This window comes from Camellia sinensis, chromosome 9, assembly GCF_055761805.1.
Source record: "Camellia sinensis isolate YWXY chromosome 9, ASM5576180v1, whole genome shotgun sequence".
NCBI classification, from domain to species: domain Eukaryota; kingdom Viridiplantae; phylum Streptophyta; class Magnoliopsida; order Ericales; family Theaceae; genus Camellia; species Camellia sinensis.
In genome coordinates, this window is record NC_138969.1 from 66,780,757 (window position 1) to 66,796,119 (window position 15,363).

Genomic DNA, 15,363 nt, shown 5'->3' on the forward strand with positions numbered 1-15,363 from the left:
AAAATTAGGGCACAACCCACAGGAAAAGACTCTGATTCAGACTCTCTTGGCTTCAAGCTCAAGCTCATGTATTTACTCCAAGCACAAAACCATTGCAGTAGGAGGGAAGATTGCTAGATGGTCTATGATTCCTCACTAGTAAGCAGAAAGGATTCCCTGTGTCACGGGTTGAGTAATATGCAGTCCAGCATTATGAAGGACTTGTTTAGCCCTTATTTGTTGCCTTTGTAGTTACAAGCATGCTTACTTCGTCATTTTCTTCTATTTTGCTTGACGATGTCGATATTATGGATAGATGCTGTCAATATTTGTCGCACAAACTATAAATGAGTTGCTTAGACATTTCCATGGTGACTAAGACCTTCCTTCCAAATAGGGCCTGCAATGTTTTCTTTAGTTCATGATGTCAAGATGAATAAATGTTGTAGTCAATATTTGTTGGACTTAAACATATAAAGCATAAACTATAACGATGTGTTTGGATTATGGATTTGCATAGAGATTTAGAAAGGGAAAGAGAAACAGAGAAAACATTTAGCCTATATTTTACTCACTTTTCCATTTTCTTTTCCAAATCCTTATCTAAATTCATGATCCAAACACAGCCTAAAGGAGTAGCTTGGGCATTTCCATAGTAACTAAGGCACTTTCTTCCAAAAGGGGTCTCCAATAGATGCTATTTCCAGTGAGCAGCAACAAAAGGTCCTAACTTAATTGTAACAACTACTTGTACACTACAATTTGTTATCTTCATTAAAACAATAAACACAGTTCCCATTATTTTGAAATGCTGCAAAAGAAAGTTTGGCTATCTTCTAGAGGAAATAGTAACAAATCTCACCACAAGGCATAAGACACAATGTTAGAGAGTAGAAAATAAGACTTGAGCGAAAAAATTTCCTTCACATTAGAGGGAGAGATTGTTGGTACATGTTGAATTAAAAAAGGCTCAAGTTGGGAGAAAAGCAAAAGAAAAGTCTTTATATTTATTGGATGGATTCGCCACCATAAGTTTAATCTTTTAGGAAGATATGTATTTCAAACAGTGTGTGTTGAGCCTAAGTAGTACACAAGTGGACTCCCTGGATTCCCCAACATAAACTTGCTACAAATGAATGATAAGCTCCTCTAAACAATTTCAAGCAGTTGTTGTACTCTGAATTATTACTGGTCAATCGCGTGTCAATAAATAGCAATTTGCTATATATTTTGGTACTACAGATTACAAACAAGCATGAAAACAAACATACAATACTGCTAATTGAGACAAATAATTTTGGACAAAAGCTCCATTACAATGCAAAGAAAGTAAAATTACACACATGGGTACTTTTTTCCCCTTTTATTCCCTCTTCAAATCTTTAGCACATATTAGGCAAACATACCTTTATTTAGAGTAGCAATTACAATATTGCAAAGCAAGACAATTATTTAGAAACATAAATCATAGGAAGCATATGCCCTTACACAATGACATCCAAAGTAAGGTAGACATCACATCACCATAGGGAGGAGCTCAGTCTTCTTTATGGTTGACAACTGCACCAAGAAAATGAAAACTTAGTAATAAACTAACAATATGTCCATTAAGGGTAGAGCTAACTACATTTTAGTACATATTATGTTCATTTCTATTTTTATTTTTTTTCAGTTTTTGGAAACAACAAAAAAATGAAATTTTAACACCCATTGCATTCATATTATTTTCATTTTGGTGCAAAAATAGTTTCCAAAAATTTGAAAATAACTTTTTGGTGTTTTCTAAAAAGTGGGGTAGTTTTTAGAAAAAAATTCTGAAAATTTTTTTCGAAAAAATTCACCAAACAAGTCTGTGTTTTACTTAAAATGAAAAACGAAAACACAAGGCTTAGCTTCACAAATCCATTTCTCATAGACATAGGAAAGTGCAAACAAGCTAGAAGTGGAGCATTAATAACGATTCCTTTCAGATAAGGATTCTATAGTTTTAGGTGGAGCTTGAGGTAAATCATCAGTTGTCCACTTACTTTATAACGTATATGTTGACATAAGAACAGCTATGAGAGATATTCTGCATAAATTCATCATCTCGTTCATAATCTTATTAAGATTTAGTATGGAGTTCATTTTCAAGAGTACCAGTCAGTATTTCCTGGGAAAAAACAAACAAACAATGAAGGTAAGATTATGATAAGAAACATTGACAACGACAAAATTGTGGGAAACCAGATAATATTCTGTCTGGATGGTATCAAGATCCTTAAACAACCTATGCATGATTTCAGAAGCTAGCAAAAATATCAAGAGTGCATGTTCGAATAGGCTTAAATGTGTGGCCTCATTCAAGAACATACTATTTTAGTAACTTTTTGATTTTTTGACTAAAATATGAAGTAAAAAAAAATTAATATATTTGGGGTGACTTTTTGGCTTTTTACGAAAAGATGTGCAAAAAGTAGAAAGAAAAAAAAAACTTTAGTTACTTTTTGTTATAGGTTGGTTTTTTGGCTTTTTTAGTTACTTTTTGACATTTTGACTTTTATGAGCAAATTTTACTTTACCTCTTATGGTTTGAGCCATATGTGGATTGTCTCATTGTCATTAGGAAATAACCTCACAACCACCCATGTGGTTTGTAGACTAAAATGTACCGTTAGTATTTCCGTCCAAAGATAACAGAATGTGACAGCCATGCGCTTCTATGGAGCGTAAGTCAATTTTTAAAACAAAATACCCTTTCTACATCTTTATATTTACAAAAAGATGCCATTGTTTTTTTTCCTATTTCTATTGCCTCTCTCTGTCTCTCCCCCCTCTTTCCTCCCCAACCATTAGCAGCTTTGCTCTCCTTCCCTTCTTTCTCTACTCCTCCTCCCTTCTGTTCTTTTCATTTTTCAACTCCCCCTATCAACATCAGCTGCAGTCTCCATTGGTATATTATTGTAACTGTTTGTAATCAAATCTTAGTATTTACAAAAAGATGTATAAGTTTTATGGTGTGTGGGTGTTGCTTGTTGTACAAGAACTAATTTTTTTAGAAAATATATGCAATCTAAGAACCAGTCCAAACAATGCCCTTATCATCAGCAAATCCTAAACACGAAGTCTGCCATTTTGGTCATTGGGGTTGTGGATTCTGTGCACTCACACAATGCTTTGGCACCAGTCGTCGATTGCTCAAGCCTAGTCCTGTTACATAGCCAGCTGATATTTGATGGTAAAAGTTTGAATTTTGAGAAAGGTGAGAAGATGACGATTTGTAATTACTTAGTAATTAAATGATTTCCATTAAAATCTATCTTAACTTGATACCAATGGCAGCTCATCTCTTGCAATTGAATAATAGCAGTCATACATACATATATATACACACAGCAGATGCAGATCAAACAATGGAAGTAAAAACATAATGGGTAGGGTTTGCAATCTTGTGTGCGACACTTGGGTGTTGATTGCCGAAGTCGAAATTGAATTCATTACAGTTGGCAACCATGGAAGAAGAAAAATAAAATATATATATATATAGGTTTAATTCGGATGAAAAGAGATGAAGAAAATAAGGGTATAAAGGTCAATTTATATGTTCGGTTAACAAAAGTTAATATGCTCTTTAGTCCATAACCGCGTGGGGTTTACGTGGTTATTTCTAAGACAATCGACACATAGCCCAAACTATAAGGAGGTAAAGTAAAATTTACCCTAATTTTATTTATTCCTTATGAAGGTAGCAAAATTTATATTGAAATCTCACAACATTTTTAGATTAATTGGTGATTGAATAAAGGTAGTACACAATGCATAAGGACCACAGATTGGTCTAAGAGAGGCAGCAATAGGCATTCCTCCCCCACCCCCACTTTTTGGCAAATAACACTTTCTATCACTCCCAAGTATTAACTCAATGTTTATACAATCATTAGGCTATTAAAGTGCTCGTCGCCTAAGGATCCACTTTTTAAAAGACTTGAAATTTTTATGTTATTTATCTAAACACTCGGCAAAATTTAAAAAATAAATAATCAAAATAAAAATCTATCCTTGGCTTCTTCTTCCTTTATTTATTTATTTATTTATTTTTACAATTGATATGAGGGGTATAGGAGAAGGTAGTACCTTTATTCACTAGGTCAACCCTGTGTTTTCCATATTTACCCAAAGGATAAAATACACTCACAGTTATTAAAATATGTGTTCCATTTTTGTGTCACTTGGTCCTTAAAATTTTAATTGTCAACTTCATCCTTAAAGTTTTCAATTTGAGTCAAATTGGTCCAATTGCAAATAATTATAAATTTCAACTATGGTACCTAAAGTATAAGGTATGTGTCATTTTGGTCCCCAAAGTTTCAATTTTGCCAATTTAGCCCGTCAATGTTGTAATTTATATTTCATCTTCTCCTTCATCAATGTTTCGGGACCAAATTGACAAAATTAAAATTTTAAGGACCAGAGTAACTCGGAATACATACTTTAAGGATCATATGTATATTTTATTATCATTATGTTAACTATTTAGACGGTCCATTTAAAATTAGACCAAATTGACTCAAATTTAAAATTTTAAGGACGAAATTGATAAAATTGAAACTTGAAGGACCCAAGTGGCACAAAAAGCATATTTTTAAGGACCATAAATGTAATTTATCCTTACCAAAATGCCTACAAAACATTCATTGTCCAAAGATCCTAATACTAAAGTTTGATTAAAAAAAACCTTCCTTAAGGCCCTTGATAATAAAAGCTTAAATGAATACTCATTGTCCATAAGGTCAATAAAAAATAAATTTTCCTTATCCAACAAACTACCATTTAAAAATAAACGTAAAAATAAAACTCTCATTGTCTAAAAGCCACTTCAAATTTTAATTACAACAATGGACGAGAACTATAAATTTTACATTAAAAATTGTAACAAAAAAAAAATTAAACAAGATTATTTAAATGTAATCAAGGCCTCTTTAGGAAATGTCTCCTTGGGGGAGAGTTAGCCTACCACTGATTGACTAAGTCCATAGAGTATTAATGTAAATTAATTCATAGAGGACTGCTTTCTTTGTAAATTAACTTGGGCAATAAATTTAACTGTAAAGATACGTGCACAGAATTCAAGCATAGAAACAAATCTAGAAAAATAATGTGTGATTTAAATTCAACTCTTATGTGGTGGAGCCTACACTTTGAATGAATCTAAACTACATATTAAATTTTCTGAATATTTTCAATGTAAGAATTTTGTATATGTAGTATTGCTCTAAATTTAATCCAAAAATACTAGAGATCCCTAAACTACAAACTAAATTACCAATAAGTCACAAGTGTGGGCTCCATACCTATATAGATGTGAGGCCCACACCTCATTGTGAGTTGTTGATGGTTTAGTTTGTAGTTTATTCAAAAAGGCTATGAACCATAAATTTTTACCCCAAAACTTACTCCGCAAGTGAGGTGCATGATGTAGATTTAAAGTTAGTGGGGTGTGAGCCACATACACACAATGAACGTAGTCCATTGATTTACTTTTCTGGGCAGTTTCAAAGTAATTTTTTTTATGTAGTATTGTTGTAGTTTATTAGAGGTCTCTAGGACTCAATTTAAAATTTACTTATAATAAAGAAAATGGAAAATTCTATAGTACACACCTTAAAAAAAGAAGTGTGTACCATATGTACTGGTTATGGCCTATTGTGGTGTTAGTTGTGATTTGGTTATGACTCATTGTGGTTTTGTTTATGACTTAGGCCCTATTTGGGAAGCCGATTTTTGGCTTTTTTGGCTAAAATTGTCAATAAAGACAAAATAGTCTAAAATATCTAATAAGACAAAATGTCACATCCAAACCATAATCATTTCACTTTTTTTTCTCACAATTATCAAATCAACTACAAAAAAAAGTCAACTATCATCCCGAATATAACTTTTTTAGTCAAGCTAAAATAGTTAAGTTTCCAAATGGAGCCTTAGTTATGATCTATTGTGGTTGTTATTTTAGTTATGCCCAAAGAGGTCTTTGGTTGGTATTTGGTTATGACACATTGTGGTGTTGGTTATATCTCAATTATGACCTATTGTGGTTGTAATTTTAGTTATGACCGAAGAGGCCTTTGGTTATGCATCGAAGGTGTTTGGTTATGATCCAACAAGTTATGACACAAAGGGATTTGATTATGACACTTTGTGGTATCATACCTTGCATATGATACACCCCTTAAAAAGGGGTGTGTATTGTAGCACTATCCCAAAAAAAATTAGTTGATAATATATGTAATTACTAGAGATATATTTATATAGGTTAACGTTTAAAACTAAAGTACCTTTGCTTTGAAATGATTTTGCACAACTTGATTCAAGTCCATCCCTTGTAGTGTTTTCTCTAAGTCATCCAATATAGCTACCTTCAGTTTTGGTGCAGTGGCAGCGGAAGTCTTCATTTTGGGGCAATCTCTCACTATAAGTTCTTCCAAGGATGGGCATTCAAAAGGAAAGTCTCCTGTGTAGAAACCACTTAGCATTGGAAGGTGTTCAAGCTTGATTTTTTTTAGACTTTTGAACATCATCTTGTCCACTCTCTCTTCTTGCCCTTCATTTTTCTTTGCAACAATTTCCTCCATTTCTTCACAGTCACTTACAAAAAGCTCTTCAAGTTGATGAAGAGCTTGAGCTATGGAAGGTTGGAAGACATATTTCAGTTTGGCACATGAATTGACATACATAAATCTTAGGCTACGGAGTTGCACATGTCAATTGGAGCAATTCAATATCTGCTTCAATCTAGGCAAGCGGTCTAGTGAAAATATTCTCAAACTAGAAAGCAACTGCAAGCCTTCTTCTTCAAGACCACAATCAAATACTTGTTCCAAAATTGCGCATTCTGTTACTAAAAGTCTCTCCAAATGTTGTAGCCTTTGAAGCAAATTGAATGGAAGAACAGTTGATAGTTCAGGACATTCGTAAACTTCCAACCTTCTGAGCTTCGGGAAGCATGTCCAGATTAAAGTAGTAAGTGCACCTGGACATATCCCTTTGAAAGTATCCAATTTGACGAGTTCCAATTCTTCCAAGTTAAAGAGCAATTGTAGATCTGGTGGTTGTGCATGTGGTGAAATCCCTCATTCCTCTATGTTGATCAAGTATTCGAATTGAGAACAATCTTCAATGCTCAAATGCTCCAAGACATTCAGACCATCTACATTGGCTTGTAAATTAGGAAAAATGTCCTTCATGTCTTGCAAATGCCCCAAAAGTAGACGTGCAGCTCTCTTCAACAACAACTTTAAGCATTTACTCCAATTAACCATGGGTCCAACCAAATTTACAAGTTCCAAATAATTTGGGGAATAATCACCTACCCCACTTGATGTTTCGATAAAAATAATAAAACTTTCCAGCTCAGGAACAACAAAGTCTTTAGGTACACATGCAATGTTGGGTATGGAAATGGTTAGCACTTTTAGGCAAGGCCAAGCTCTTAGTGCAACAGCTACTTCTACTGCAGAGTCCTCATCCATCATCTTAGATCTGGTTTGAAACAAGTACAACTCCTCCAAATTGGATAAAGGTGATACCATATCGGCTGGAATGAGAAATTCATTATGGCTATAAGTCATGTCCAACAACCTTAGCTTAGTTAACTCCCTTATAGCATTTGGTGCCTCAAAAAAGAAGGCACACCTGAAGCTAAGGACTTCAAGTTTCTTCATTTGTCCAAGAAATTTAGTGTTTTGAATCTTAATTCCTTCAAGAATTAATGTTCGAAAACATGTCAGGTCATTGAAAGCATTAGGATGCCGAATTGGATTGTAAAATGGAAGGTAGAAATCTTGGCTCAAATCTAAAACTCTCAGTGCCTTCGTCCCTGAAAAGAATTCATGTGAGCAAGACAATGTAATTTTGTTGTATTGTAATAATAATATTTTGAGCTTTGGACATTCTAAGACATCAAGAAGGTCACTGATTTTATTTCTCATCAATGATATGCCATCATATTGATCCAAACAATCCATTGGCCAATCTTTCAAACTACAACCAACTCTTACAAAATACTTACTGGATCCAATTACTATGGCAACATCACGTACAAGATCATGCATTTTGATGCAACCTCGTTCATCACTGACTAATAACAAGCAGGTTGTTGATCACTGATTTTGCTCTTCCCCTAGCTTCTTGTACAGTATCAACATTTTTTAATAGCCTCAACCCCATCTCATATCGTACCAAGCCTTCTATTACTTCTATTAAGATGCTAAAATCCTTGGGAAACTAAGAACAAACCAAGAAGCAAGCCTTGGCTTCCTCATCTTGCAGGTAGTCATAGCTCAACTTAAGACTTCTATACACTTGTTGATCAACACTTTCAATGTTTGTTGGCACTGATTTTCTCAACTCCAAGCTGCCTTGTTCCATAAATCAGGGTCATCTTTACCTTTCATTGCACTACCAACTGTAACAAGTGCTATAGGCAGACCTCCACATTCTTTACAAACCTCATTAGCGATAGCATTCACCACGTTAGAGTCAACGACATTGCCAGCATTCTTTCTGAACAAATCCCATGAATCTTCTTCAGATAAACACCAAGATGAACAATATTTATCCTTTCCCTTTCCATTCCCATGGAACGGCATCCTTGCTCACGTTGTGTTGTGATTATGATTTTGCAACCCTGGTGATCATCGCCAAATGGAATACCCACGACTGCTAAATTAAGTTTGGCCCAAACATCATCCAATATAACAAGGATCTTCTTCACATCCTTGAGTCTTGCACACAAGTTTGCTCTTTCAATCTCATTTGGTTGATCAATTAATCTGGTGAAACCCAACATGCAAGCTATTTGATCTTGAATCCTTTTAATGTCTGGGTTCTTAGACACAACAACCATCACAACTTCATCAAAAAGTTTCTCTGATTTAGCTCTTTTGCCAATTTTTGTTACCAATGTTGTCTTTCCAACACCCCCAATACCATGTATTCCAATGAAGTTGATCCTGTCGTCACTCAATGCCTCCATTATATTCAGCATTGCCAAATTTCTAGTTGCGTAAGTCATGAGCCTTTGAGAGGGTGTGGACTCTATCCCCAAGGGAGGAGCAGGGTTGAATATGTTATTGAAGTTGCCATTTTTTCCTAACTCTTTAGCCATCTGTTTTATTTTTGCTTCTCTACCTAGTCGGCGATGTGTGACCAAATCAAGACACCACCCTTTGAAACACATCGTGTTCACATTGGTATAGCCCTCTAGAAAAAATTTAGCCTCCACTATGAACCCATTAACTTTTCGATCCTGTACTTTACATCTTCTTGAATTTCTTCTCTATTTCTTTTTGCATGATCAATGGATCCATGCACCCTATTTCACAAAGCCTCTAACATTTCAACTTGGATTGTCAAATTTTCAATGTATTTCTTTCGGTGGATGACATAATTGAACTGGCATGCAATTGGATCCACTAATAATTGAGCAACTTTTTCTCCAATAGAAATTATAATATCTGTCATATCTGAGGAAAAGCATTGTATAAGAACACTTAGAAATTGTTAGAGTATTACTATTAATGTCATTAATAACAAGAAATCTTGTGTCTAGATCTACGTCTTACACTTTGGGTCGAGCTTTGACTAATGACATAGAGAATGGCTTCTCCCCACACCACTATCTTCCATATTCATCTGTATTCTATTTTGTGGGCCCCACTCTAGGCCTACAAAGATGATCATCTGAACTATTCATCTTTTAAATCTTGCAGTGAAAACTGTCCATACAAAAAATTAGCTTTAGCGAATATCAATAAATAGATTAACAAATCACATTTTGTTTTATAAAATGGATAGTTTAAGTTTAAACTTAGATAGAAGACCAGCGGTCACGATGAAGAAGACAAAGTGAAGGAGTGACGATGGCAACGTGATATCTCAGGTCGCACAACGATTGCGACTTCTATTGATGACGATCGCAATTTCTGAGGTTGAAGGCTAGGGTTTCGGACACGGCTCTGATACCATATAAGATTTCTGAAAGCTTTTCTGTATATTCAAATTGTGTTAATTCAAAGATTACAACCAATATATATAGCAATCCTAACCCTAATCTGAAATAAGAAATACAATTAAGCTAACCCTCACAGGTGGAGGGAAGGAAAATTATTGAAGATGGCGATAGAGAGTTTTCAATGGAAAGAAGACTCATATTTGGTTAGACCATGGCAATCTAACCCTCATAATCCTTGAATCATAACTGGGAAGCCCAATGACTATCTGCTATCTAAAGTAGCTCATCTCATTGATGAAAGGAAAAATCTATGAAGCATTTTGCCAAAACATGTCGTATCCACATTGGGTACTGGTACTTCTGCATATGTATCAGGTGCACGAAACATATACTCAAATTTTCTTCTTAATTTTTGCCGTACCTTAGACGTACCTAAAATATACTCATGTTGTATCTCAAACGGAATAGAATTTTCTTCTATACAATGGTCAAGTTAGTTTCATTGGACTTGTTTTTTATGCTTAGCAAGCTTTTAAAATTAAACTTTGGTTTGTAAGTTTTTTAATATAATGACATTTAATTTTGGTTTATACCCAACCTTTGGAATGAAATGTGAATTGTAGGTTGGATCTAACAAAATAATTCATTTAACTAATTTTTGCATTACTTCAAATTAAAAATAAATATTTTTTTATGAACGTATCCAGTTGTACTCGTACCTTACTTTTTATAGATTTTCCCTATTGGCGTACGTGTATTATACCAGTACCAATACCCATATCCATGCCCGTGCTTCATAGGGAAAAACGAATGGAAAGTTGAGATTGTGAGGGAAATAAATTTCAAAAGGATGCAGAATTGATTATTAATTGGTTTGCCAAAACATTATGATATTAGCAGAGCTGGTGCTAGTGATGGAGAACAAATGAATTGGAAAGGAATATGGCATATGAAGACTTAGGATAAAATCAATCTGTTCATCTGGAAATAACTTGAGTAAGAGGAAAGTTCCATTTGGTGAAATGCGTCTAGTGTGTGGACTTCAGCCTAAAACTGTTACCAATCTGATTTTAAGATGTCTTGGCACAGTGAAGGTTTGGTTTGTTAAGTCACTAATTTTTCCAAAAGCCTAAGTTGTTAGGAAATGAGCCCAACAATGTATATCAAGCTGTCTAACACCCTCCCTTTCGTGCACCCCCATCTTGCACATGGAGAGACAAACAGAGAACCAAACAGAAGGAGAAGCAGACAACCAAATAGAGAAAAAGAAATCAAACAAGGACCGAATACCAAATGTCAATAAAGAGACTTGAACTTAAGACCTCTTTCAACCAGAGCTCTCATACCATGTTAAGTCACCAGTTTTCCCAAAAGCCTAAGCTATTAGGAATGGACCCAACAATGTATATCAAGTTGTCTAACAAGTTATCAGGTGAAATACCTTTTGAACTAGGAATGCTTAGTTGTGTCCGCGCACTAAACTTGTCTCACAATCATTTAACTGGACCAATCCCAAAAACTTTCTCAAAATTTGGTATTTGGCCCCCGTTTGATTTCATCTTCTCTGTTTGATTGTCTGCTTCTCCTTTTGTTTGGTTCTCTATTTGTCTCTACACGTGCAAGATGGGATTGCACGTGAGGAAAGGTGTTAGACAGCTTGATATACATTGTTGGGCCCATTCCCTAAAAGCTTAAGATTTTGGGAAAATTGCTTACTTAACATAATATCAGAGCTCTGATTGAAAAAGGTCTTAAGTTCAAGTCTCTTTATCAACATTTGGTATTCGGTCCCCGTTTGATTTCTTCTTCTCTGTTTGGTTGTCTGCTTCTCCTTCTGTTTGGTTCTCTGTTTGTTTCTCCACGTGCAAGATGGAGTTGCACATGAGGGAGGGTGTTAGACAACCTAATATACATTTGTTGGGCCCATTTCCTAATAGTTTAGGCTTTTGGGAAAATTGGTGACTTATCACGGTTGTTATATTGCCATTTTAGATCAGACTTGAAAATGTCTTGAACATTGAGTTTGCAAGTTGGTAGAAGAATATTGGGGATTTGATCAGGGACCAGAAAGGGCAGAAATTATGGATCTGTTGGCTTGTATCTGCTAGTTTATTTGGAAAATCAAAAATTATTGGGTGTTCAACAACATATGTAGAGAGTTTGACCAGATTGCTCCCTAAGCTGTAGAGTACTAGCAAGAGTATGTTCATGAAAATAGCAGTCATAATGGGAGGAAGACACACACATGCAGAGGTGAGGATTCAATCATGGCAGCCCCCACAACCGGGCCTAATTGTTTTCACTTTATGATCCTAGCCTCTTGTCGCTTTCTAGGCTAGGTCTATTTGTTTTCCCCGTTGTGAGGTTTTTGGCCTGCCCAACCATGTCTATGTCTACATGAGCCTTTTGGACAATTTCTTGAACTTCATTGTATATTCTTTTGGTAATTAAACACTAACCCAAAGAAAAGGTTCAAAGGGGTCTAGTGCTAAGAAATACAATCAATTTAGGGTTATTATTGTTAATACTTTGTGAGTTGCTACTAATATTTGGAGTTGCTCGTTGTTTTATTTCAAGAGATTGAAGCTTGGAAGTGTTTGGGTAAGAAGGGGGCTGATTGGTTGACTAGGTTGTTTAGCAAGATTTTGTTGACTAGGAACATGCCAAATGAGTGGAGGAAGAGTATTTTAGCGCCAATCTATAAGAATAAAGAAGATGTCCAGAATTGCAACAACTAAAGAGAAATCAAGCTAATGTGTCATATAATAGAAGTGTGGGAAAGGGTGATGGAACGTCGATTGTGAGATATAATAGAGGTGTCAGAGAATCAATTTGGATTTATGTCTGGTTGGTCAATAATGGAAGCGATCTATCTTTTGAGGAGAGTAATAGAAAAGTATAGAGAAAAGAAAAGAGACATTTATATGGTGTTTATCAATCTTAAGAAAGCATATGATAGAGTGCCGCGGGATATAATCTACTGGGTGTTAGAGAAGAAATGGGCGACAAAAGATTACATTAATGTGATTAGGGACATGTATGAAGGAGTGGTAACCACTATTAGATTGCCTGTTGGAGAGACAAATGAATTTTCAATTACTGTAGGGTTATACCAAGGATTTACCTTAAGTCATTATCTTTTTACTTTAGTTATGGATGAGTTAATGAGAAATATTCAGGATGATATGCTATGGTATATGCTTTTTGCAGATGATATCGTGTTAGCAGATGAGGCTAGAGAAGGAGTTAACACAAAGTTGGAGACTTGGAGAGAAACACTTGAATTTAAAAGAATTCAGATAAGCAGAACTAAAACAAAATACACGGAGTGTAAATTTAGTAACAGTAATAATGAAAGCAGAGGAGAAGTGAAGATTGAGAACCAAGAGCTACCTAAGAGTGAACATTTTCATTATTTAGGGCCAATTATCACAACGGCAGGGGAAATTGATGCGGATGTGGTCTATAGAATTAAGGCGAGGTGACTTAAGTGGAGAAGTGCGTCTAGAGTACTGTACGATAAACGAGTACCCATTAGAATAAAAGGAAAGTTCTATAGAATGGCTATTAGACCAGTGATGTTGTATGAGACGGAGTGTTTGGCAACCAAGAAACAACATGTAAATAAGATAAATATTACTGAGATGAGGATGCTAAGATGGATGTGTGGCAAGATTAGAAAAGACAGAATTAAGAATGCGTTTATTCGGGAATGGGTAAAAATAACACTGATAGAAAATAAGTCAAGAGAGAATAGATTAAAATGATTTGGTCATATGCAACGGAGACTAACAAAGGCAGTAATAAAGAGATGCGATGCAATAACGGTAGAAGAAAGTGTTAGGGGACGGGGTAGACCTAGATTGACGTTGGCTAGCATAGTAAATAGAAATATGAACCTACTTAATTTGACGAACAAAATGATCTTTGATAGAGCCGCATAGAGAAGAAGGATTCATGTAACCAATCTCATTTGATGAAACTTAAGGCTTGGTTTGGTTTGGTTTTGTTTGGTAATAACAAGTGATTTCATCAATAAAATTTTGGATAAATTACAAATACAACCCCTAAGATTTGTTTAAAATACAAATTGCCCATGTGATTCAGAAAATTACATCCTGCTCCTTAAAGTTTCTAATTTCATAACAAATAGTCCCTTTTATTAATAAATCATCAAGTCAATTAATAATTTTTAATAATGTTAGAAGTATATTTCAATTAATAATTTAAATAATTTTATTATTGTATAGAAGAGCAATTAGGAATTTTATTTTTTTAGTTAATTTTGTTAAATAAAAAATTATGGCAATGGGGTTTTGTAATTTTTTAAATCATAGGAAGCAATCCGTATTTTAAGAAAACCTTAGGGGGTGTAAATTTACCCTAAAATTTTCCTATCTATTGGCCCACAAAAAAAAAAAAAAAAAAAAAGGGATAAAAATGAGGTAGCTATTGGTTTTGGGATTATAATGTTGTGATTATTGTAATTGGTTAAATTTTGATGTGGAAGCTTTCTATAGCCCATAAACCCATAAATCTATGTCCTACTAATGGGATTTTTTGCAAAATTGGCACTATTATAGGATTTTCTTTTCCAATCTTATTGATTGTTTTGTTTCGTTTTTTCTCTTTGTATTTCTTTATTTGTTTTTCATGTTTTCAAAAAGTAAAAATAATAATGAGAAGTTTGAAACAAAATTGTTATCATTTTTTTTGTAAATTCAATTTTTCAGAATTCAAAATTTAATTTAAAATTGTTTTCTAAAATGGGATGTTTTCAAAAAATGTTTTACAGAAATTTATTTTGGTGACTTTTCATTTTCTTGTTTTTTGAGAACAGAATAGTTTTCAAGAACAAAATCAAATGCAACTTCCTAAATAAACAATTAGGTAGCATTTGGTTTAATTTTCAAAACTCATGATTTGAATCAAAATTTATAACCAAACAAATTTTTAAAATACAATTCAAAATTACTTTCGAAACTCCTCTCTTCTCTTTTTTTTATTATTATTAATCAATCAATCAATCGCTTTTTCTCTCTCATCTCTCATCTCTCCTCTCACATTCTGATATTCTATACATCAATCAATCAAAAAAAAGTACAAATCATCCCAAACTATTTTTAAAACTCATAACTAAACAAATTTTCTTTTTTCAAATCATAATTCAAAAACTTAAAACTCAAAACACAACACTACACTCAAATCATAATTCTAAAACTAAACCACGCACAGCCTGAATTATTAAAATCATAAACAATTATTTTTTTTACTACATATGTTTTCCTTTTTCTTTTCTCTTTCTGATCCTACCAAGAAAATCATGTACCGTAGCTATGAGCTAACAAGTTGAATTCATTTATTTGCTCAAAATTCATGTATCCCAACACAATGTA

General features: G+C 34.1%; 1 protein-coding gene across 1 annotated transcript; it reads right to left on the reverse strand.

Annotated features, from left to right (window-relative positions):
• Positions 1–7,085: 7,085 nt before the first annotated feature.
• LOC145799509 (uncharacterized) lies at positions 7,086–9,121 on the reverse strand. The gene is made up of 3 exons (XM_082889101.1): positions 8,641–9,121; positions 8,402–8,536; positions 7,086–7,831 (listed from the first exon to the last, which is right to left on the reverse strand). The coding sequence occupies exons 1-3, from the start codon at positions 9,119–9,121 to the stop codon at positions 7,086–7,088; spliced, it is 1,362 nt and encodes a 453-aa protein (XP_082745227.1).
• Positions 9,122–15,363: the final 6,242 nt, after the last annotated feature.